Raw genomic sequence first — 24,671 nt, 5'->3', positions numbered from 1 at the left:
TGATACAATTTAGATTGCAGTTCGCGCTGGTTCGTTATACACTGAAACATGAAAGGTAAGGGGCACAAAATAAAAAGCTCACATTATTTATTAAGGCTATTTATTTCATTCCTATAAAATAACATACCAAATGTCTCTTTTGTACAACGTCATATCAAAAATGTACACCATTATATAAATTTCGTCTCAGGTAAATGTTACCTAGCTACTCTCGTGTCTCCCCCTATTTATTTTCATGGCTATTATTACATAAATATAATTATAGTCCTCTCACGTGCCTACACTCTGATAGGTACAAAATGTTCATAATACCGACTGGGACGCAACAATATAAAAATACACAACACCGAACAAGAAACGCTTGTATTTCTATATGTCGAGTCGTAATGATGCTGTACAATATATCTACAATATGCCAACTGCTAGTTATTGTTAAAATTCATTGTTAAGTAAAATTGAACCTTAATACAATAAAGCTTTTAATTTCAAAATACATTAATAAACACGTTAATTTTTGAAAGAAAGAATATTGCACTGTTACTGTTTATTTATAAGCTGAATATTACATCGATAGCATATTGAAAATATTTGATATAATTTAAATTTTTCTGTACATATTTGTATCGGTTAGGAGCGGTAATTGCTAGTACTATTTACACGCGAGAATTTTTAATCAGCAGGACTTTCCTAAACATACTTTAAAAGCAAAGACGGCGCGTTTACAACCTCTGATCACTATGCATATCTATTGTTTCATCTGAGAGCGAAAATAACAAAATATTTGCTTGTCAATTGTAAAGGTACCTAATCGAGGGCTAAAACGCTACTGGATAAGGGAAGACTTAACAAGGAAACTATGGCCCTAACAACTGACCTATGCAGTCATGCCGAATAAAAATATCACGCGTATAAAACCGTAAATATATACAATAGCTTCAACACTTATATCACAATGAAATTAAGTAGTCATATATTTATATTTGATATATATTTACCGCTCATAACCGGTTTATAATTTTGGGGCAATATCTCAAAGGCAGTGACATCGATGGGTAGCTATTGTTGTATAAAAAATCGAGAGTATTCATTTCTTTATCCTAGAGGCAAGAATTCATAACCGATTAACATCGACTCGAATACAAAAGATATGTGGTACAGCATAAAGCACAACCTTAATATTAAGAATCGTATTACTCCATACATTTTGTTCGCAAAGTTTAAATGACCATGCTATGGTATTTTGTACTTTGTTTATAAGCTGATAGAGTGGAAGTTTGAGTGGCTAGTTGGTTCGTCTGTTTCATCATTCAATGATGTCATTATTGCATTTAATTTTGCGACTCAAATTGCTCGATTTGTTTTACCTATCCAGCGAGAGTTGACAAAATGAGAGAAGGAAAATTACTACAATAATGTTAATCCCAATCACTTGATGTTAACTCTACGTATCACCTCTAGTTTGATCAATTTGCATACAGCGAAAGTATTCTAATACAAAATTATCAACTCTCGCTAATCAGTTTCTTTCACAGATTTAACTCGTTGCCATCTTTAAATATTCATCTCTTACATCACTTTCTACTGATCACATAACCACTCGCATCTAGCAAAATCTCATTGACATCAAATACTCGTATAAGCACCGCGATAGAAACAATTCTCAAACGATTCAACAAATAAGCTCATTCAGAAAGTTAAAATAAAACAAATTATTGCATATTCATTTCCATTTTCAAGTCCTTATACACCAATGTTAAATTACAATAAAAAACCAAATTAATGATACAACAACGATACCAAATCTCGCTATAATGTTAGACATAAAGTATATATTTTTAATTAGTTTATACCCATTAATACAAAATACGATATTAATAGCAAAATATCAATCGAATTTTATTGCATGCATTTTTTAAATAAACGTTAACAATTATTCTCCTAAATAACTTTGTTGGACGATAAAAAAAATACAATAAATTGATAATAATGATTTGTTTAAATTACATGGTCACAGGGTGGTGTTTCCTATCAAGCTAAATACACATTTATAAGAAAACTCGTCATTGAAAAAACAACAGAATGCTTACGTCTATAGAAATCAACGTATATATTACTATAACATCCTACGTCTATGTTAATGCTTACAAATAAATGCTGTCTACAGTGGGTCTATGGGTGATGTGTGAACAGTGAATGAGTGAAGTGTGTAACACGTCTTAATACACTATCTATATTTAATCTCACCACATGACTCCGTAACATAATGTACAGAATTATAGATGTAACTTCTACTTGTTGGTTTATATGAATGGATATACGTGCGTACGTTTACTAAATACGTACATAAGAGATCCGTGTCGGGTAACGCGTACACGTATACGTAACTATACTTTTGTAGACTTTTGGCCACAAATAAGAGATGAAATGAAATCATCCGAATTATTAACAAAACAGTCTATAATGCTTTAGATTTACGGCATTTGCTGAAGACCAAAGTTCTTAGAAGTTTGTAAGTTGTATGTCTCGAAAATAAAAAACAGTACAATAAAGTTACTCAAATCTCAGATATCAATCAGCAAACGTATGAGGTGTATAAAGACGCTTACACAGTATATAACAATGTACGTGCTTCACTAAATCCAATAAGAAGTTGTTCACGGCGGCTTGGAAGTACATTATTAATCTATATCATTTAGAAACGGGCGCACATTGTGTTCATATAACTCTTCTATTTTGTTCTACTGTCTTTGTTGTCAACAATATCTATGTTCAACAATTCGTTGTCGACATTAGGCAATCATAAGAATGGATAAAAATGTGTAATGAAAATACTACTAAGTAGGTACGTTTGCAGGAAACAACTCAACGATAATTACAACGCAATAGATAGCTTAAGTAAATTCCCACGCAATGATTATCTCTCTGACATTCTTCTATTGTTTGTAAAACATAAATTAATATACTTTATACGTGTACAATGTGCGCCAGTTTCAATAACAGTTGTATTTCTCGAGGGCTAACAGTTTGGCTTCGGAGGACTATAATTGTCTAACTTATATGGCCTCTGTTCCGAATGTATTACAAGCTGTGTGTGTCTATAACAAGGATACATCTAGTATTAAGCGTACATATACCTAAAATATATGTATAAAGGGCGTTACACCTCTGTAGTCACTAAATAACAAACTAACGCGTACATTAAGAGAAAGTGATCATCTACACTGACATTAAAAAAAATCAATTTCAATCAGTTTTAAGTTAATAAAAATCTTATTTACAAGCTCCCACAAAACAATAATAAGTTCGACATCAAAAGATAGTACAAAAAACAATAAAACCTTTTTTCTTGCTAAGCAATTAAAACAATAAATACATGGCGTGGATGAGCCAAGGAGTTTTTATTTTTTATCTGCAATTTTCCCGCCAATTATTATTTTTTCTCAGTATGCCGTGTTAATTTTGTATACCAATCGTATATGCCGAATGTGCGTAGTTTTCTTAACAGTCAAATTTCGAGCTGCTTAATCAACTAATACTGAAAGCACCATTTCGTATTACCTAATTTAATCAATTCTTACGTAAGAGAGATAATTTCGAATTTAGTTGCGGCCCCGACTCCACTTGCGGCGAAGATATGCGACAATATTGTTCACGATACAATGATACATAGACGGAAACATTGAGCTTACACCAACGCATGGCATTCTAGGTTTATGCTAAATAAATGCATTACAACAAAAGTAAAACATTTTATACAATAATCGTAAGTCCACTATAATATTTGAAAAAGTAATATTACATTATTACGACTAATTCATGAATAATTTGGCTTTTATTTGATCTGATTGAATAATCGCTGTCTCCGCGTGTAGTCGGCACCTTTATGATGTTCATACTTGACACCCAATAATTTACAATAGAAAAATATTGCCATCATAAAAAATATTTCGTTTAAAAATTCATAGAGATATATTCATTTAAGTTCTTTGTAAAAAATGGCATCAAATACTACAAAGCTAGTTTAATACTGAGATGATGAATTTAATTATAATATGTTCAAGCTTCCATTGATTTCTGCTCGCATAGAAAAGTGAAGGGTTTAAAACATGTAAAAACGACGAATTTAGTATTAATATAATTTTATAATATATTTCTTGTTATTTAATATACATGTTATAGAGAGTTAATTCATAATATGCAGCTAAACAAGTACCTTACGTGAACAATACAACTTCACAAAACAGCAGGAATAACGACGAAAACGAATCCCAACATTTTGTATTTAAAGTACGATATTATATTATTCTACATGAGCAGAAATAGTATAAATAATATGTTTAGATGCCAAGTTGATCTGTTACTACGTTCACCCGTGTTCAACATACAATTAAAAGTATATTAATTAATATTAAAAAAAAACACTCATATGACACTGACGCGATTGACTTCTTATTGTCACCAATGCAAATATCTACTTAGGGGGGAAGTTTACGGTTTACCATTAAACACAAAGGTATGTACACACTAAAGTATATATGTTACAATGAATATGTGGGGTAATACAATACACGATCTCTCTAATGTGCACAAACCTTAAAGTGACCCGTATTACACCACTTCTTAATAATTGACCGTCCACTTTAACTCGCATTATATCCGTACAATCACAAATTAATATAATTATAATAAATAATTAAGTTTATTCACTTACAAATTAGATATAAAATGTATTTTTTTATATAAAATAATATTTTTTTTATTGAATAAATAGGTCGCGCGGTGAGCGACAATCTAGGAAGATAGCGTTTCAAGAATATCAAGAACACGAATGTAATACGAGTCACAGATGAGTGCGACTCAATTCACCTTAAGTGCTATTGTTCTGCCACCATCTCGACCGAATCTCTTACAGCTCGAATGTTATTTATATATAAATGTATGTACATTATTCATATTAATTCTAACCATGATTCAAGCGGCGATCATCATTACTCTCTTATATAAAAATATTTACACATTCCACTAGTGCTGGACTAATGCATACACCAGTCGAATTTTAGAATTCGTGATTATGTTACAAGTCTATAAATTTACAGTTAAACATTCATATACGTAGTCAATGTTGAAGGCAAATCATAACGATGCGACGAGTTGAATATATCGATCCTCTATCATTCCTGATAATATAGTCCAGAAACGAGCGATACATGTTTGACAGCAACCCACACAGGTAAAAATATCCTAACTTATCTGTATTTGATCCCAAGCACGATATAAAGTTGTCGAATCTCCATGAAAATGAAATTTGATGAACGATAATTGCATTTTAAAAGTACACGTTAGATCACGTTAGTTAGCCGGAAAATATATCGATAGAATAATTACGTCGAAATATATACGAACACTTTTGTTGCAAGCTCACCAGTGGGAAAAGTTAAATAAAAAACAAATATCATCACAAATCCATCATACAGACCACTTACGCACTAAGAAATACCTAAAATGTAAAATAGGTATAAATAATGTCCTTACTATCCAGAAGGCAAAATTGGCACTTAAGACGAAGTTCGCTCCTTTCTTGATGAGTGTCTCGAGGAAGGTCGCTATCGGGTTCGTCGGCGGCTCGGTGCGGAGCCGCAGGGGCCCGGCCGCGCCCGCCTCGGGCCCGTCCGACCACGCGCCGGGCCCGTCCGACCACGAGTCGGGCCCGTCCGACCAGGCGTCGGGCCCGTCCGCCCAGGCGCCGGGCCCCGCGCCCCTCGCGTCCCAGACCCACTCCGGCTATGTGGCCGGCGAGTTCTGTGTCGGGTTGTACGGATGGTTCGAGTTGCGCAACACTGTGTACACACTGTCCACCTTGCTTAGTTTCTCGAAAAACGGTATCAAGTCCAAAAGTTCTGAATCTGTCATGTCGTCGAACCATGACGCGACAGGTACCTGCAATGATAACATTACATTATAACAATTATAATATTAAAAATAAAATAAACATCTGATACAAGAATACGGCACAAAGACCCAAAAATCAAACAGTTTACTGTGACGATATAAAATAACTAGATAGTCTCCATCAAAGTCTATAAACCAGAAGATATGACGCATTCCAAAAGTAATACGTCTTAGAAAACGACCACAAAAAAGTACATTAATCTATACTAATATTATAAAGCTGAAGAGTTTGTTTGTTTGTTTGTTTGTTTGTTTGTTTGAACGCGCTAATCTCAGGAACTACTGGTCCGATTTGAAAAATTCTTTCAGTGTTAGATAGCCCATTTATCGAGGAAGGCTATAGGCTATATAACATCACGCTACAATCATTAGGAGCGGAGTAGCAACGAAAAATGTTACAAAAACGGGGAAAATTTTGACCCATTCTCTTAGGTTACGCAAGCGAAGTTGCGCGGGTCAGCTAGTCATCAATATTTCTATTGAATTTTCCTTGAAGTCGTGACAGAGGACAACAAATAATATGTGAGACAAAGACAACAAACACATTATATTATCTAGCTTCAACAGTATCAACACTGACGACAGTAGTAGATTACGAACAATTACTCAAGTACTAGAATGAAAGCATTTCCAAACGTTCCTATAGATAAGTGTAGAAATACTTGTTGATAACTAGACAATGGACAGAACGACCGTCAACCTCGGCATTGCCTTGGATGTGATAAGATAGCGAGATCTTTCCGCTCAGGGATAGCTAAGATGTTTTTGTTTTTGAAAAATAAATTATTCGAAAAAGCTAGTGACTAAGAAATAATAAACGTCGACGGAATGTTACATAAGATTGCATTTTGTTATTTTATTATTACAATCTATGCGTATACGCACGTATTCGTATACGCATAAAGTGTTATACATTCATATTTCCATCTAAATTAAAACACTGGTTGCTATAAGATGTTTTTTCCTTAAAAATGAAACTTCGTAATCCAAAAGCTACACTGATTTCTGAACTATTGTATAACTCTGTTAGACCTAAGGTAATTGTAGGCTAGCACTTTCTCTTTAACAGTTTAACTCTATTTTACCCGAAGTTGCAAGGGTTTATGGAATAACTGTTTTGTAGATAGCATATTAGCGATGAGTAATAATATCGATAATAAGATATCAGTATAATTATTAATTATCCAACTGCCATTATTGCATCACGCTTGACGTTTATATATGCTGATATTGTGGCATCAGAAACTAATAATAGTACTCAGTAATAATATAAAACATATAAATTCAAACAATTCTCAGATCACTGTTTTTATTATCAAGATATGAATTCTATTGGGTGAAGGGGGTTAATGTCAAAGTTACCCAAAATATTCTTAAACGGTTATCATATTTACAATTGACAATTTATAATTGACTAATGCCCGGTTTCTGAGACACATTTAGCTGTGGTTTATCTATTCAAACTGTCATATTTATATGAGCTTAGACGCTAATGAATAGATAAACTACCGCCAAATGTACCTCAGAAACCTAGAGTAGGACTTGCACCGGTCCAAATAAACAAAGCGTTAAGATCTTAAAGATTACTTAAATATGTATTAAGTTTCAATACGCAAATTTAAATATCACTGTTTATTATCATAAACAGATAAAGACAACTGCAGAATAGACATTTTTAATATTATAATCTATTTGTTCAAGCACATCATGATAATGATTGTCGCTACATGACAACTCGTAGACAACGCGATTACTATCTCGGTCGCACGTATGTCGTCCCAGGCAAGGGTATTGACCTATTGGCCTAGTATGTTGACCAAGACAGTGTTGAGACAATGTTGGTTAATTATCGTAGATGGCTACTGAGATGCCGAATTAGTGAGATTGGAGTTTCTATTCGGCGGGTATACGATTAAATGTATGTTTTATGTTTGAGAATAGAAATAAATGGACATTCGCCTTTTATATTGGAGAGGGTAGCCATTGTTATGGAGTCGAAATTTATTTTTGGCAGCTTATGTATTTTCAAAATCCACGGAAGATTTTACGAGATTTCTGTTGATTTTTGAGTTACAACTTACAAGTTGATCAAAATTACTTAACGTTTAATCGGCCTTAAAAAAGCCTTTACCCATGTAAAGGCCTTTCTAAATGGACATAATTCGTTCACATAAGTTTATTTTATATCTAAACCAAAATCAATGAAGTTTCTTAGATAGTGTGATACTCACAGCGTTATCCGGATGGAATATATAAGAGGCGGGCGAGTTGTCGACGATGACGACGCGCCGCAAGTCCCGGCCGAGGCTGTTGAGGTCTTTCACGTAGTTGCCGCGGTGGAACACGCAGCTGTCGCGGAACAACCGCGCCCGGAACACGCCCCATCTGCAATTACAACATTATATTTTAAGTATAAGTACTACAAAATACGTTCACCTGTTTGGAGAAGTAAGTAATAGAAACATGTAAACCTCCCCATATTTCACATTTATAAGGATAGGGTACTTGGAATCCGAATATGTACTTAAATATTCATTTAACCTCGCTCTAAGACAGACAGGAGCATAACTCTTGGATCGACTTGTAAAGTTGCAAAGCATGTGTGGTTAAAACTAAATGCTTTCTACTGAAATTTTAATGTGATGTAATCCTTGGTACAAAAATCAATTATAAAGTAATTTAAACTATTAAAGTATATGGAAGAACAGAAATCCTATAAAGGTTCAATTCGCGCACAGCCTAGCTCCCTCGTACCTCTCTGGTGGTGTCTCGTCATCATTTCTGGGTAGCATTACGTATTTTATATTATAAATCATAGTACGTACCTGTCAAGTAGATCAGCAACAGGGTCCGCGTACTTAGCCAGCGAGGCGGTGAAGAGCACGCACTCGTAGAGCTCGCCGCACCGCCGCAGGAACTCGTCCACGTGCGGCCGCTTCAGCACGTACACCTGGTGCACCGCGCCGTCGATCTCCACCGGGACCACGAAGTCCGCGTTGTTTATCGGCTGGAAATAAATATCAGTATATTAATTATGAAGGCTGATAAGACTGATTTGATCATATTAGTAGTTTGAAGCCTGCTTGGAAGTTCCTTAAAACAGTTTGCAAAGAGATGCAAGTGGTGCGCTCAGGGCCAAGCCACTCCCTCATTCCGGGAAGAGAACCTTGCCCACCGGTATGACAGAATTGGGCTGTCTTTTTTTTATTTATATTAAACGTAGGTTATTATAGTCTGATAAAGGAATCGATGAATAAATTCCTTATCCATATAATCAGGGTGAGGTTGGCATAGATGAAGATGTGTGCAAATTTCTTGCAGTAAAAGTAAAGCACATAATTGTACCCTCTATGTACTACCTTAATTTTATAACGCCTAAAAAGAGACGATAGTCGTAGAATCAGTGCTTTTCGTGACAGTAAATCAAGGTTCAAACTACGCAAGTAGGCTATATTCCAGATTCTACAAACCATAAAAAAATGCTCTTTGCCTTTTAGTTTGTAGCTAGAATAAAATATTACAGATCCCCAAAACAAGACATAATGTCGTCGTAGAAAAGTTATGGGTGTTCCTATTTATAAATATTAGATAAGAACAAGAAATAGAATATCACAGTGGCACGACACCTGCGGGAAATGGCTGGAAGATTTATACCGACATCACACGACAACACGTTTACAAATGCAGTTGCAAATGTTTTAACAACTATCTGTTTCGTCGAAATCAATTCATACCTAATTCGAAGCACTTGTATCAATATTATAATTAGTATACAAAATAAACTACTGTCTATAATCACAGTCGGCTAGCGGAACATTTTCGATACAACGATAACAGAAAAAGTACGATCGTTATCGCCAACCCACAGGACCGACCTCATTTCAGCGAACTACCAGAAACTTTCTAGTAATGGTAAGCTACAATAATAACAACTACTTGTGAAACAGTACAAAGTTTTATTATCCTTGAAACACGAACAAACAACGCTTTTGTTCGCTAGTAACAACATTTCCAAACTCCAAAATTTGATATTGCGATTTCTTCATGCGAGAAACGAATCGTATTTGTACCAAATTCCTTTGCAGTCATTTGCAATTCAGTTTGTCGTTGTTACATTATTAAGTAATAACATTTCTCATACATATTATATACGTATTGCAAATCGCCGCCTAAAAGCCTGCCATCTAAAACGTAACATAAGCAGCTTAATCTCGATATGGTAATGGGAAACGATTTCGTTCATCGTTTCGCCGCTCCATCTCGAATTTCAAACGAAACCGATTTTGGTAACTGTCTTAGTAACATGGTTCTGCCGATGCGTGAAAGAATGGTACTTTCGTTTCATCTGATAAAATAACACACAAAGGGATCTTTAAAAATGAAAGTAAATGTTACGACCTCGTTACACAATCATACTACCGACCTAATATAAAAGCTTGTATTTCTTTCGTCCACGAATTCCTATTGCCTTAAGGAAAATGTCAAGTGTCTTTACGAATTTAATAAGGCTGTTCAACAAATATTATTCTTTAACAAAGTAGAAAAATGAGGAAAATTGTTTATCACGATGATCAGAGATACAATGAAGTACCTGGTAATTAAAACCGGCTGGATATGGAAAACAATAATTCCCGATGCGCATTAATTTAATATACGTATTGTTCTAATAGGCACATGTATCGTGTCATCCATCAACAAATACATAATAGTGTGCTATATGCTATTGGAACAATAAACCAGGCACTCCACGCTAAATGTTTAATCACGAACATAACTAGCACAGTATAATCTTTAAATATTTCCACGGAACATAAACGTGACCACGGGTAATTTAACCCACTTGTCACATACTAATAAAGAAAACACCTGTTTAAGTAATTGTAATTAATAGCTACCTGTGATATTAAAACCAACAAACAAAGTACCATAATAATATTTTTGGGGTAGAATGGTGCAGGGACGGTGAGGGGCGAATATAGGGGAGAGTGACGCGTCAAAATACAATGGAAAACACGCTATAACTCATTACTAAAAGTACTAAATACCACAACAAACATTTACAATGAAAATATATGTATACCGTAATAATTGATAATTAGCATAAACCTAATACGTAGTAAGGCGTAGAGGTCGCGCAGATATGTATTTGCGTGACACGAGGCAACTTCGCTTTATTTATATTGCTACAAGAAAGCTCTCAAGGATGGAAAAAATAAAAGTAATTGTTTCGAAACAGTTCTGGTTCGTTAGGGGCTTTTTTATACGATCTTGCTTTTTAACATGACGAGTGATAAGAATCTTTAGCTAGTGTAATGCTTAGTGTTCCAAGTAAAATAACAGCAAAACAAAGGTTTGTACCAATCTCCGTTTTTATGCAAACAAACACCATATAAATCATCTAAGATTATGTATTTATTTATACTGTTTATCATTCTACCTGCTGATAGTAATCTCGATGTGAAACTAGACATAAACAGGTACCCACAATAAATTGATCCTTTCATTACTATAAAAATGTAGTATTTTTACGTTAATAAACTTAGACTCCACGAAGCAGGCTAGAAATATCGCCTGTGATTAACGCTCACGCAATATAGTTGTACTCCATTTATTTCTCCAATTTACGTACGAAAACAGCAACGGAAAAGAATCATCTATCACGTACTACGAAGAAAGAAGTTGAATCACGAAAACCTATTTACAAACACAAATTCTCACGTGACGCCAAGGACAGCCGGTCTGATAAATAAGTCCATAACATGATCTACTACGTTACCGGAGGCCAAGCTATCAATACTAGCCGAGGACTAGCGTAATCACCTCGCCCGCCACGACGGTGATCTCAGACTCCTATAAATCTAAATTATGTTCCTCCAAGCACGTAATATTGCTGCCTTCTCGTAACACATAACTTGAGATAAATTATCGTCGCGACTGTTCAATGTTGCGTTGAAACAAAGAGCTCTTTTTTAATGAATAACCGCGTTCAGGCTGAGATAGTTTTGAATGGATAGATCTAATTGGATTCGTGGCTGTTTTGGATTCTACTACATTCCCTGAACAATTCCTAAGAAGCAATTACTTAGAGATAGAGGAACAACAAAATGTAGTCATAACCATATACTACCAAAACAGGAAATACACATAAGTCGACCCAATGGCATTTGGTTTTGATAAGATTGGGCAGACGGCTAAAATCTTGGTCTCACTCGCAAATGGTCGTTATGTATCAGAAAGAGACCATTTTAAGAAAATGTATCCCGTGATTTATGAGTATGAATACTACCTTAAACGACCAGTTACGACGTTAAATATGCAGTACTAAGTGCTTCCCGTTGCCAATAAAAGTAAAGCTCGTCGATAACTTTTACAGATAATAGAAAATATTTTTGTACGTGTGATTTTTTTACTCTTAGTACGTGCTCAAGCCGCGAAAGTTTAAAAAACAAATAGGTTTCTAAAATAAAATGTATTACGTGTCATTTGCATTCAGTTATGTCTGTCAAGTGCTATTGTACCTGACCATATCGTACCGACGCTAGTTCCTATGCCGACACAATTTAATAACTTTCCATTATTCACAGTTACTTGTCCATTCAAGACGGGTCAGTATTCATATTAGATCTGTACGGTATTAACGGTATACGTAAACACAGGAAGCTTGTTCGACTACTGTTGTAAACCGAAACTGGTAAATTTACGATCAATTTTGTGATGTCATATTTCAGAATCTGTACATTAAATGTTCGTAGCATATTATCATGGATATATAGTTGGGCTACGTTGGCTAAATGCTGATTGCATGCGCGGGCATGGCCTACTTTTTACAGGAAAATTAATTAAGTAGTCTTTTCAGAGGGAAAATCCAATTAATTAAGCCGGCTTTAAAGTGCTGTTTATTTTTAGCTTTATAATTGTTTATTTACTTGTTATATATAGTTTTTAATTGAAGACAATATTGGGTAGCGTTTTAGAATGCCACTGATCCGCCTACACTTGTCATGTCATATTTACAAGTACTAGTCTTCTTTCATTCATACAACTTGTGATTCACGCATGTAATCAATTTGTAGAGTATTTTTGTTATGTACGAGTACTGGGTAAAACATGATTATTTAAACTGTCGTAAATACTTCAGTTTATATTTTAATGTCATTGATAATTCTTCGGTCGGTCAAATTTTTAAAGACCATTCTTTAAAATTATCAAAACGATCAGAGCAAACAAACCAATAATATTTCAAGAGCAAACACATCAAGGAACTTTTAAGTACACATTGAAATCGTACAATGTAGATGAGAATTGAATCCCGATTGTGTGTCCAAACAAAACCAAGGCTCCAACCTTGACACAAGTTAACCAAATGCGAACTTACAATGCTCACTAACATATGGTACACAAACTATACAGCAAACTGCTAACAATACGACATTTGCTTTATAAAACCGTTGTCAGTCGACAAGTATTCGGCCTTGCAGGACCTCACGACAAAAGTTGCTCTTTTAAGCCCAGAGATTAGGGCACCAATGATTACGTGTTGCTTGACATATTAATGAGATTATTTCGTCACGATTCAGTATTCGATAGCCAGTGGACTATATAGAGCTTAAATTGCGAAAGAGCGTAGTAACATTTTGAATTTTGTCTCCAATTAGCCATATTATAACTAGATACCTTGCCCAAATTGCTTTAAAGTGAGCCATTTTATACGAAATAACGACACCATTAAGACGTAATTACTCAATATAAGTGTATTTTCCTTGAAAAGAGATGGTGGGTGGAGAGTAAGTGTTCCCGAATTCCATTAAGTAGGTTATTTGTTATTAGATTAGGGTAACATGCTTTTGCTCAGAAAACAGACGGCTTTTCTTCAGAATGGACAAATGAACTATCACGTACGCATGTCTTATAATAAGAGCCTTATTTGTCGGCGGAACACTATATCTAAATAAACAGAAGATGAATATACATGGCGCCTAGTCAAGTAATATGAAGGGCCGGATGTATGGACAGAGAAACCTCAAGCTAAGTCAAGCGACACTGCCATAATAATCCATTTCCACATTGAAATACCGAACGCACCTTTTATTTTAAACCATCAAGATTGCATTTCTAAAGAACGGTTCGTGTTTTTGCGTTTTCTAAGCAAGTGTGCGTAATAGCGAGTGCTCCATTAGGGATCGGAAGTGAAGGGTGTCGGTCACCTCATTTTCTATACCACGTCGACGTTCGCGTCACGCGCACACTAATCTACAGCGGACAAACTAAATGTATGCATGATTATATTTTTGCTTGCTTTACCAATGATGCCGTACGTAGATCTGAAGGCGTGTAATATTGCATCATAAGTATGCGTTTATGTTTATCTTTAATACGGGTCATCGTTTCTCGTGTGCAATATGTAAATAACATTTAAATATTGTTCCATATTACAATAAAAAACTAAGTAATGACGAAACTTTGCACCAGAGGTTTTAGTCTTCTAAATCAAATTCGATGTCTATAATTGCCTACCTTCTCTCTCTTCAAAGATGTGAAACGGTCGTTATATCAAGTTCACAAACGGCCAATTCCTTGTGTATAATTTGTGAGTCGGCCGTATTGGGGACACTTGCACTTTATAGAAAATTTATTGATGCAACATTGACTACGAAATTGTCTGCCCCGCCTCCGAAATAAATTAATCGCACATGTAATTATATTTTTGAAAGCGGCGCTGAACTTAGAGTGGCGTACATTTTGCTGTTAGTCTTAATAAAAACAGTTTTAGCATACGCAGTTACAAAACTATCGGTCGGCGTGTGAATCGTACCAATCAAATCTATTTACGTAGGTGTCAAAGTTCAGCGCACATACCCTACGTGGGGTGCGTTTATAAATAGACTAATCATTTCACTACGAGAAAATATAATTCGATACATTGATAAATATAGAGTATAGTAAAAGGGCGTTTCTTGGATGGTTTGAATGGTTGGCGGATGGAAAAGGAATTTTTCGTGTTATCGACGTGGAGATACCAAAGTCGAGACTCATTACGTTAAATTATTCGACCATAGACGAGAAGAAATAAGTGGATCGGAAAACGATACTGTTAGACAAGCAAAATACTAAAACATAGATAGAAGAAAAACACAATTTGGCCGCCGAAAAGCGTACAGGAGGTGAAAAAATATTTAGACAGGATCCGCCCCAAATTGACGGTGATAAATTAATAAAATGTTTTGCGTCAAAAAATATCTTTAATCTTGCAGTCGGATGAATAGTCAGATAAGCGCATCCTACGTAAAAACAGGAAACAACCTAAATAACTGCAAACCAAGCCCAAAATTACCATAAATTATGCTGCTGTGTGAGATTGAATTTAACCGACCAAGACAGTATAACAGATTCATTGCAGTTGCCAATCGGCTATCGAAATTCGATACCAAGTATGTGCTGACTAAGAATGTTCTTGCATGCGTTTGATATAAACCATGACCACCACACACGTCTTGTTCCCATGGAGACCTTTAACTAAGATCTCTACATACTTGAATCGCTTCGTAAAGACAAAATAATCCGTACAATATAGAATAATATAAATAAGACATCACAAAATTCAAAGCAAGGCTCAAAAGCAATCAAAGTATTACCGATTACATGTATTCACTGATTACAAATTTGAATAAGGGTTCATAATATTAAAATGGTACCTAAATCTAATATAATGGCGTCAAACTCGTTTGTGGCGTAGCACAGGTAAGTGAGCCTGTCGCAGGGAAGTATTTTTAGTGGCGCGCATACATTTCAAAGGCTTCACAAGTACTGACTGCGAGCAACATTGAAATGATATATTTTTAAAAACTAACTTTTATTATTAGACTTGTAAAACTGTCGGGTTCTTTTATACCTTTTCGGAATGCTTGGTGGTGAAATTGGTTTCAATATTATGTAAGCCGCCTAAAGGGCTTTGACATAAATATTCGCTATTGGTAACAGGAACAAGATTCTGTACAGTCGGTATTTTCGAGTATCGAATGTTTGACAATTAACATGTACTGCAAAAATAGTTTCCACGACGCCCTCTAGAGGCGCTGAAAGGATTTACAATCAACATTTTTCGATAGCTAGCCGGTTGTCGTTAGTCGATAGTGGTAGAGAATCATGGTACAGCTCTATAAAAACAGACATTGCCGAATTTTTGTCAACCCTCTCCCGGACACGGGGCTACTACTTTTTTAAGTACGGCAAATTATCTAATGACTTATAATTCCTAAATAACCTTAGTGCTACCTTCAAGTGTCATTTACCGATCCGACAAAACAACCAGCAAAAAAAAAATAATGTTTAGTTCATAATAACTTTTGTTTGGTATACGTTTCGATCATGCAGTCATCTTAAGATCCTCGGTCGGTCCACCCTTTATTATACAATCTTATGGTTTTTGTTTGATATCAGGTTTTGGGCTCACGAAGAATGGTCGTCCCTCTAATTAACAATATACCGCGTGCATCGAGTTTGATTTTCGCAGTCTTGTACGAAACAAAAAGTGGTTTTATGTGTTTTGGGTGTGATGAGTACTTTTTCTTCGCGCATATTGTCTCGAGCATGTCTGCTGAGGAGGTATGAATAAATGACACATTCTCCAGTAAATTGCAGAAAGTGTGTTTGTTAAAAATAATAAGTAATCAAACTACTGCAAACTAAACATGTTATACTAACAAGTTTGATGCGATCGATGTATGAACGAACAAGCAACAATGGGATTAGGGCGTGGGTGGCACGGTCGGAAGTCGAACCCGACCTATTGAACTATTGTGATGAACCCACGGTGTATTCACGACCATTACACACATTATTTCCGACACCAAATATGTTTTGTCCGACCCTACACCTTCATTAACGATTATTGAGCTTTAAGGCATAATATTAATGCACGGCAATGGCACACTTGCATATTATTTTCATTCACTCAGTATTTTATTGTTTTATACTAAAAGGTCATTCTAAATGCGTTGATGACAACTTGATTAGTTAATAATACTTATTGTGTATATGTCTATATAATGTTTAGCCATTCGTTGTAATCAAAATCTGAAAGGAAATGAGTGAGTAGTTAATGTGATTGAACAGACAAAATCGAGGCTAATGGAAACACCACAAGGACAATAGACATAAAGACTATTCAATCATTAAGTTCACTGTACGCTAAACAATCGAGTTTGATGTAACCCCACTTTAATAGCATTGACGAACTGTCAAAGAAAAGCAACCCGACGACTGTACGCGGAAAGAGTAGAATGAAATTAGTATTGCAAATAGACTATCAAAGGCTGAATGGTTACAACAACGATGTTATAATAACATTATTTCATAAACATTAATTCTACGTCCGTTTAGCGCTAAACTGCTCCACATCAATCGATTACAAAATATCGGCACTTTGATAAAACGCGTTCTCAATAATCTAATAACATTGTCGTAACCACACTGCAGGCATTTCGCCTTAATGTTACAATCAATCTGTAATGATGACCGCTTTTTATCGCGCACCTGATATTGGCAAAGATTCAAATTTAATCACGTTCAAAAGTGAAATGGCAACGAGACTTTCACATTATCTCAGTAATGTTTTATAATATTAATCTGACAGTTTTCCCGTTTCGTCGCGAGCCCTTGGGCGGCTACACGCTCTAGTTACCAAACTGAAATGTTAAAAAGAGCAAGTCTTTTGGAACGGGAACAAACCGGACAAATGTGGATCAAAACTCGCGTGGTAAACATTACTGACAAATTATGTTCGGGACAAAACATTGGTGGTTTTCAGTTGTTTATAATCTTAAGAAGCTGTCCCTGTCAAAGCAGAAACATTTACCTGTTTCATTACTCTAGATCTCTCCACGTGAAGGGAATGCCAAAGTTACAGGACTAATTAATTCTAACTTTTTCCCTAAAGGCTTTGTAGGACAGAGATCTAATGAAACTGAAATTTACCTTACGCGATGTACAACACGGCATTGTTAGTTCTTAGTAATTAATTCATTTAATTTGGTATAATTGAGTGGTAAGGTTTATCCCACCTCGTGACCTCATAAGTGACGCTGACGCACCTCATCAAGTGCACATGCGTACAAGTATTTCGACGGGCGCAGTATTGTAAGTTGTAAACATGCCTTGTGGCTGTCATTGTGGTCAGATTTACGCACTTTGTGTCATTTTGTTAGTAACATCAACTAAACATGTTAACGTCGAACAATGACGTCGGGAATGGAACGTGTCGATGTGTTACAAGTATAAAACATACATCAAGAAACCAAGTCTCGTAGAAAGGGCTATGTTTACATTATTAGAATAAACACAATAGCAGCGCCGATACTGCATTGTAACGATGTTTCCTTTTAACATTCAAATTTATTTGGCAAACGGATATGACAAGTCATTAATCGTTCGATTACAGATATAATTGATCGATACTTAACAGTACGAGTGTACTTCCTGTGCAACCTGTAGTCGATTGTAACAATGCTGACAGATTAAAGGCACTCATAAAGTGCTTCTAATATGGTATAGCAAGGTGATATGCTTGAGAGCGCCTCAAACGGCAAGGGCACGGATTAGAATCGATATGAGTCACCAAATTTTGACACCTTATAATATTCTTAGTTGATTTATCAAGGTAACCTAACGAGGTCCTCAACTCATCATCAACGTATAATCGATGCAGGAATACATTCTGCTTTTAGCAACTAGAGCCGATTTCGTTGCATTGAAATTGAGTCGGGAAAGTGAGTATGAGTTTACTACGTAATCCATTAAACCGATGACTGATATTAGCGTCATAGTTTTTTTATGAGAAGTCAAAATACGTGTCACAATACACAATTACATGACATGACAAATTATTAAATAAGCTTTACGGCAAAGAAAACGTGTGAACAATTTCATGAAGGTTATTATGCAAACTAGGAGCGTGTCGTAGGCGCAAGTACGAACTAGCGCCCTTGGTGAGATTATGAGATCATAAAATATGTCTTGAAGAGTCGTCAGGTGTCGCAGATATGGAAATTCCGTTTTGATTGCAGTTTCATACTAAAGCGGTATCACGCGACCTTATTGGTAGCTAATGTAGTTGCTCCCGTCACGAATCTGTGATTGCTGTTGCCAGTTAACTTTAACACGCCAAATCTGCTTTATAGCCGGTTACTTTTACAGCACTATAAAATATATTTTTAATACGTTTAGTGTGCATAATGTACTTAAATGCGAGATATGCTAATTGCCATTTGACGATAAGTGTAATTATGTCGAATTGTTATAGAATTCCATAATACGGGCAAGTAAGTATGTTAGCAACTTCCGTCTCTTACATTATCATTGTGTTTACTGATAATAGTTCGTTGCGTAAGTTTTATTGTTGATGATATAAATAGTAATATACATAATATTTACTTGACGCATAGAATACGTTAGTACAGACTGTTTGCCATTCTTGTATGTGCATTTTATTAACGCTGTGCAAACAGAACAGAGGTATCACATGATAAAAACATGGGCCACTTACATAAACCTACACACAATGCTTAGTAATAGTGATATAAGAAAAACCGAGAATGAGTAAATGGATGAAGATGGAAACGAGCTCAAGCCAACTAAAAGGACAAAGTATTTATATACAAAATATATGGAAATGTCTGTTGCAGAGTGAGAATAGACAGAAACCAAACAACACTACCTCTACAACTCTACTAGCTTTATGAAAAACAAGGAGCATTGTATACGATTTTGACACGAGCCAGCATACTAGCCAATCTGTGCATATTACAAACAATCTTTCGTACAAAAAAATGTTAAAATCATAACAATATTAAGATACAATAATCCTATGCAACTCCCCCAAGGTTATCACCAGATAGCACAAGATATGAATGAATTAGTCCCGATATCGTGCATTATCTGCAATGTCGGCAACGAAAAACTTGATAATAATACGATAAAATAATTATATCAATATGATATGGTTACCGAAATAACGATAGGGGATCGAAAACAAACCAATGTCATCTAAATTTATTAACAATGCACTTTTTGTTCCGTTCATTGTTGATATATTAGAAGAGGCAGGTTTGGGTGATACATTAAACGTTTGTTTAGGTTGAGTTAGCACCTGAGTTTCGTGGACACGAGAATGACATACTGCCACAGATTTCAGTAGTTACGTTTTATGAAGGTTTTGTTACAATTTTTTATCTTCTGGCATGACATAATATCTTAAGTTTTGGCGATTATGCTGGGGCTACATTAGCGAGCGAAGATTCGTATGGTGTTGGCGCGACAAAAACATCGTGTTCGGGTATGGGCGATGTTCTTGTCTACATTAAGGCGGGCGAAGATTCGTGTCGAGTTGACGCGATGCATCGTGCCTTGTGCTGTTCAGTTTGTTGTGCGGAGACGTGAGCGGTAAATTAAAAATGGAGGAAATAGTGAATGAATGAATGGAGGAAAAAAATTAAATGCACGTCCGTCTCGCTTCAAAGTCTGGACGACACTGAATTGACGTAGATGTAGCCACCTAAGCGAATATTGGCGCGACAAATCCCTTTGATTCGCGCCAGTTTACCGACAGCTCCTCGATACTACATCGTCTTCGCCCGAATACTACGCGATGACACGATGAACCCGGCCACATTCATCGCGTTAACACGAATATTCGCCATAGCCCGCTAATGTAGCCCCAGCATTACACTTATTAAAATTAATCTAGGAATTGTCTTTTAACGGTCTACCGCCACCCACTTGTGAAGAGATGAAAGTATCGCCACTAAAATCATTATGGCGGGAAATAAAATAATTGAGTTAAGCAAGTGATTAATTATAATAAATTGATTAAAAATATTAGTTACGGAATCGAAGCAAATAATTAACCATCCATATTGTATTAATTTAACAGTAAAATGTGGGTCGAGTAACCGGTTTTTACGATTATTTATGAACGTTTGTCACCACCAAACAAAACTTTAGACGATTTTGGTGCAAACTTTCACTCTAATAAGATCTTAATAACATTTTACTATAACAACACAAAGGAGGGTCTTTACAACAGTATGGCAGTCTCTTGCGAATTTTGGCTCGCAATTATTTTACTATAGATTCATTAAAAAAATGTATTTTTCCATATGGTCTGATTTTGTGACCAAATAATATTTAACCATAACTTTGTACTGATAAAAGCAAATTAATAAGTTTTATATATAACTGTGGCAAAAATAATTTAACTTCCTGTTTACTAGATAACAAACACTGCAAAATTATTATTATGATTGTTTAATAAGCATTTACAGTACTTCATATTACACATTTGAATTTCCTTCTTTTTAAAGTAAACAATAGAATAATGAGAAAAAAAACTTTCACTCTTTACTTTTTTCCTTTACAAACACAATAATTGTGTCGTAAATGTAAAAAAGGGTCAGTTTTATGGCGCAAAAGAGAAAGGAAAATGTAGTTAAGTGAAAGGGTCCAACAGAAACAATTGTTACCAGAACAAAAAAAAGAATAGACCATTTCACCAAATATGACAGACAATACTGGCTCGACACAAAATATTTTTCTTAGAAAAATGTTAATTTTAATGCACACTAGAAATAGAAAAGTACATAGCATTCTTTAACGCGAGTTTTTCTGAGAAGTATACATAGAATCTTTAGCTATAATTGGAGTTATAAAAAGAGTAAAGCATTTGAGCTCGGAATTTAATCACATAATAAACATAATTGCTGTATTGTCTAACTGCTTAAACTAGTTAGATGAGTCATGTAAGTCATGGATAGGATTCACAGCCAAGAGGATGTATTCAACAATGATATTATGAAGACAGTGTTTTCATGTTTTTACTTATGTCAAAACATTATAAGGAAAAGATAGAGATAAATTATATCCCTAGATACACATAGAAGTGTGTCACTGCAAAACATAAATATGTATTGTTTTTTCCTCATCATTTGGGAAAAAATAGTTTCTATACCATAACTTTCGGGTGAGCTACTAAATCAGTTCCCATCAAAATATATGGTCATTCTCCCATAAATTTTGGGTAATTACAGAGCAACCATTAACCTACTCCCCGTAAACAACACATTGTGAACAGCACCTTTTCTTAAAATACCGTAAAACGGGGTGAATAGAATTCGCGGGGTGAATAGAAAAAAAATCAGGAAAGTTTTTAAGCCCAATGTTTGAGTACTCCTCGTTTAAGAATTTTGTTCAAATTTGAAATGATTACACGTCGATATTACTTCTCTGCGGTGTCATAATTGTTTAAATGTTTAAATTGATATTTATACCCAAAAAATTGCTTCAAAGTCAACCGTCCTCGAATGCCTTAATGGTCCATACATTTTTTTCAAAACTTTGGATTTAAAGTGGAATTTCTTTTCTAATGAGTTGTTTGGAGTGTTTATCTCTTTAGGTGTATATTTATCTATAAAGATACAATATTGTTAACTGAAAAAACGTTTTAAAACACAATTCTTCCATTCACCCCTCTGGTCGTTTCGATTCACCCCTATCGCTGGGTGAATAGAAATTGACCATTTTTTTAATGAAATATCGTAAAACTATGCATATTTTTGGACAAATATGGTTTTAACTCTTTCTTCATGGCGCCGGACATGATATAAAACAACCTGACAATAAAAATAACAAGTTATTCGCTACAAATTTTTAGGACAAAGTTGAAAATTGTTTCTATTCACCCCGTTTTACGGTAGATTTTATTTACAGTTGCAAACAATCTCAAATGTTAAACTAGGATCAACCAATAATGTAATTTGTGTGATTATGCATCTTAAATTACAAACTAAGTTTGTAGTAAGCTTGATAATTCATCATGAAGGTGCTTTCTTTCTAATCAGAAAAATGTATCATCACTAATACAGAGACAAAGCACACTTTTAATAAACTGCGAGAAATTAAAAGGCTTTCATACAAAAGTATAAAGTAGAACATTCAAATTATAATTTACACTCATCAGAGTCAGTTAATTAAATGTGAACAAGAAACAATGTCAAGCGAATAATTTGAAAATGTTCAATGTTTTCGGAGAACAAGGAAGGGATATTGTTATTTAAGAATTTAGCCCATATACTGTTGAAACTGCCACAGCCAAAATTAAACATTAATTTGTTTCGAGAACTGACTCATACATAGTTCCAGTTCACTGCAGATATGAACCTATTTACATGCCTAAAAAGGTTACTCTCAGTGACAGTAATACAGATTGATAGCATTATAAGATGTGATGCTTATAAGTTATTAGTGGAAATCACAAAACATGAACATACCTTGAATGAGCTGTGGACTAATGTTTCGTCAAGATCTATGACCATACATTTTTTATGCATATCCTGATGTCTCACTGGTGGCAATAAGGGTCTGGGCGCATGCTCTGCCATGACCAAGAGCGGGGGCGAAGCCCTGCCATCGATGCTATTCGCGCCATTGCTGCCGGGCGGGCCCTTGCCGCGTCCGCCACGCCAGCAGCACAGCAGGGATCGCAAGAATCCACCGCCCCCGCTCGACTTCTTGCTCCCCAATGGGGCAGTCCCCGACACTGGCGTACCATCCCCTTCATTATGCTGGCCGCCAGGGGGTGACCCTAAAAACAACCATTGCACATGAAAACACTTCAACACATAAACACACGCGCGAGAGCCCTAATGCATATCACAAGTGGGACCCTAAGGAATGAGAGGTTCTCAAGGTTGCCGTAAATGTTATCGCGTCCACACGATCCAATTGTTTACCTCAAAGCACACGCACGCGAAACAGAACCCAGGAGTACGAACCGTTCACTAATCCGCTAATCTAACATTGATCACGATCAGAAAATATTTACGATTCATGAAGAGGTAACACTATACGCTCTAATTTGATGCCAGTAGGTAACAGGTGTAATTCGGTTGGGATTTACCTCTGTCGGATCCATAATTGTTTAATTGCTCGTCATCCCGTGACACCTGAGTTATAATGGACGATGCGTCCATTTAAACATTTGTTTTTGGCCCTAAGACAAATGGCAACGGAGTTTTTGTAAAATTTTAACACCATAAAACTATTTTTTATCTCCCTTCTATCTTACAAAATGGCAGGCTCTTGGCAAATACCAACTTCAAATGTGGCCAACACATAAAACTTGTTCAATCGTACTGCTCTTTCTAACTAAGCGATTTTTCCAAATGAAAGAATGAAATAACAACACTGTTCGTTTTGTATTTCGTAAAGTTGCTAGGTACTTCTGTCAACAGCCAAAAATAGTTTTGGTTACGTTCGAAACACTTAAAAATTAATCACACTCTCTAAAGATATGTGTATATTACTATTTCGAAAATAAATACGAAATTGATGCTTTCGTTGTTTTATAAATATAGACAAATTTTGTGTAAGTTCTAGTAAATTATAATAATTAGTAAACCAAATTTATTTGGTTTTGAATTTTATTATAATCATATCGTGGATAAGAAACTATAATTTTATTTTATTTAAATTGTTATGGGAAAAATGCTTCTATACAGAATCAATTTAAAGTAAAATTTATTAGTTGTATAAACTCGGACTAATATTTAGGTACCTACTGATTATTTGATAAATCTAGATGGTTTATTATTATTTTTATCTACTTTGTTTAATCTGTATTGTAGCTCGAATAGTGATGTAACGACAGTTTTTTTTATCGATTTATTTGTGAA

General features: G+C 35.3%; 1 protein-coding gene across 1 annotated transcript; it reads right to left on the bottom strand.

Annotated features, from left to right (window-relative positions):
* Positions 1-83: 83 nt before the first annotated feature.
* On the bottom strand, positions 84-24,104 carry hzg (CTD small phosphatase herzog). The gene is made up of 5 exons (XM_076135845.1): positions 23,897-24,104; positions 23,268-23,581; positions 8,775-8,956; positions 8,181-8,334; positions 84-5,937 (listed from the first exon to the last, which is right to left on the bottom strand). The coding sequence occupies exons 1-5, from the start codon at positions 23,967-23,969 to the stop codon at positions 5,782-5,784; spliced, it is 879 nt and encodes a 292-aa protein (XP_075991960.1). The 5' UTR covers positions 23,970-24,104; the 3' UTR covers positions 84-5,781.
* Between the last annotated feature and the right edge of the window lie 567 nt (positions 24,105-24,671).

This window comes from Anticarsia gemmatalis, chromosome 3, assembly GCF_050436995.1.
Source record: "Anticarsia gemmatalis isolate Benzon Research Colony breed Stoneville strain chromosome 3, ilAntGemm2 primary, whole genome shotgun sequence".
Taxonomy (NCBI): domain Eukaryota; kingdom Metazoa; phylum Arthropoda; class Insecta; order Lepidoptera; family Erebidae; genus Anticarsia; species Anticarsia gemmatalis.
Note: the sequence above shows the minus strand (reverse complement) of the source record. Positions and strands in the feature narration are given on the sequence as shown.

Bases quoted from the DNA above. Each gene is read 5' to 3' on its own strand.
- hzg (XM_076135845.1), bottom strand. From the start codon at position 23,969: ATGGACGCATCGTCCATTATAACTCAGGTGTCACGGGATGACGAGCAA. The intron at 8,957-23,267 runs GTATGTTCATGT...ATTTATTTCCAG, and splicing joins TAGTCCACAGCTCATTCAAG to CCGATAAACAACGCGGACTT. The intron at 8,335-8,774 runs GTACGTACTATG...TTGTAATTGCAG, and splicing joins GTTGCTGATCTACTTGACAG to ATGGGGCGTGTTCCGGGCGC.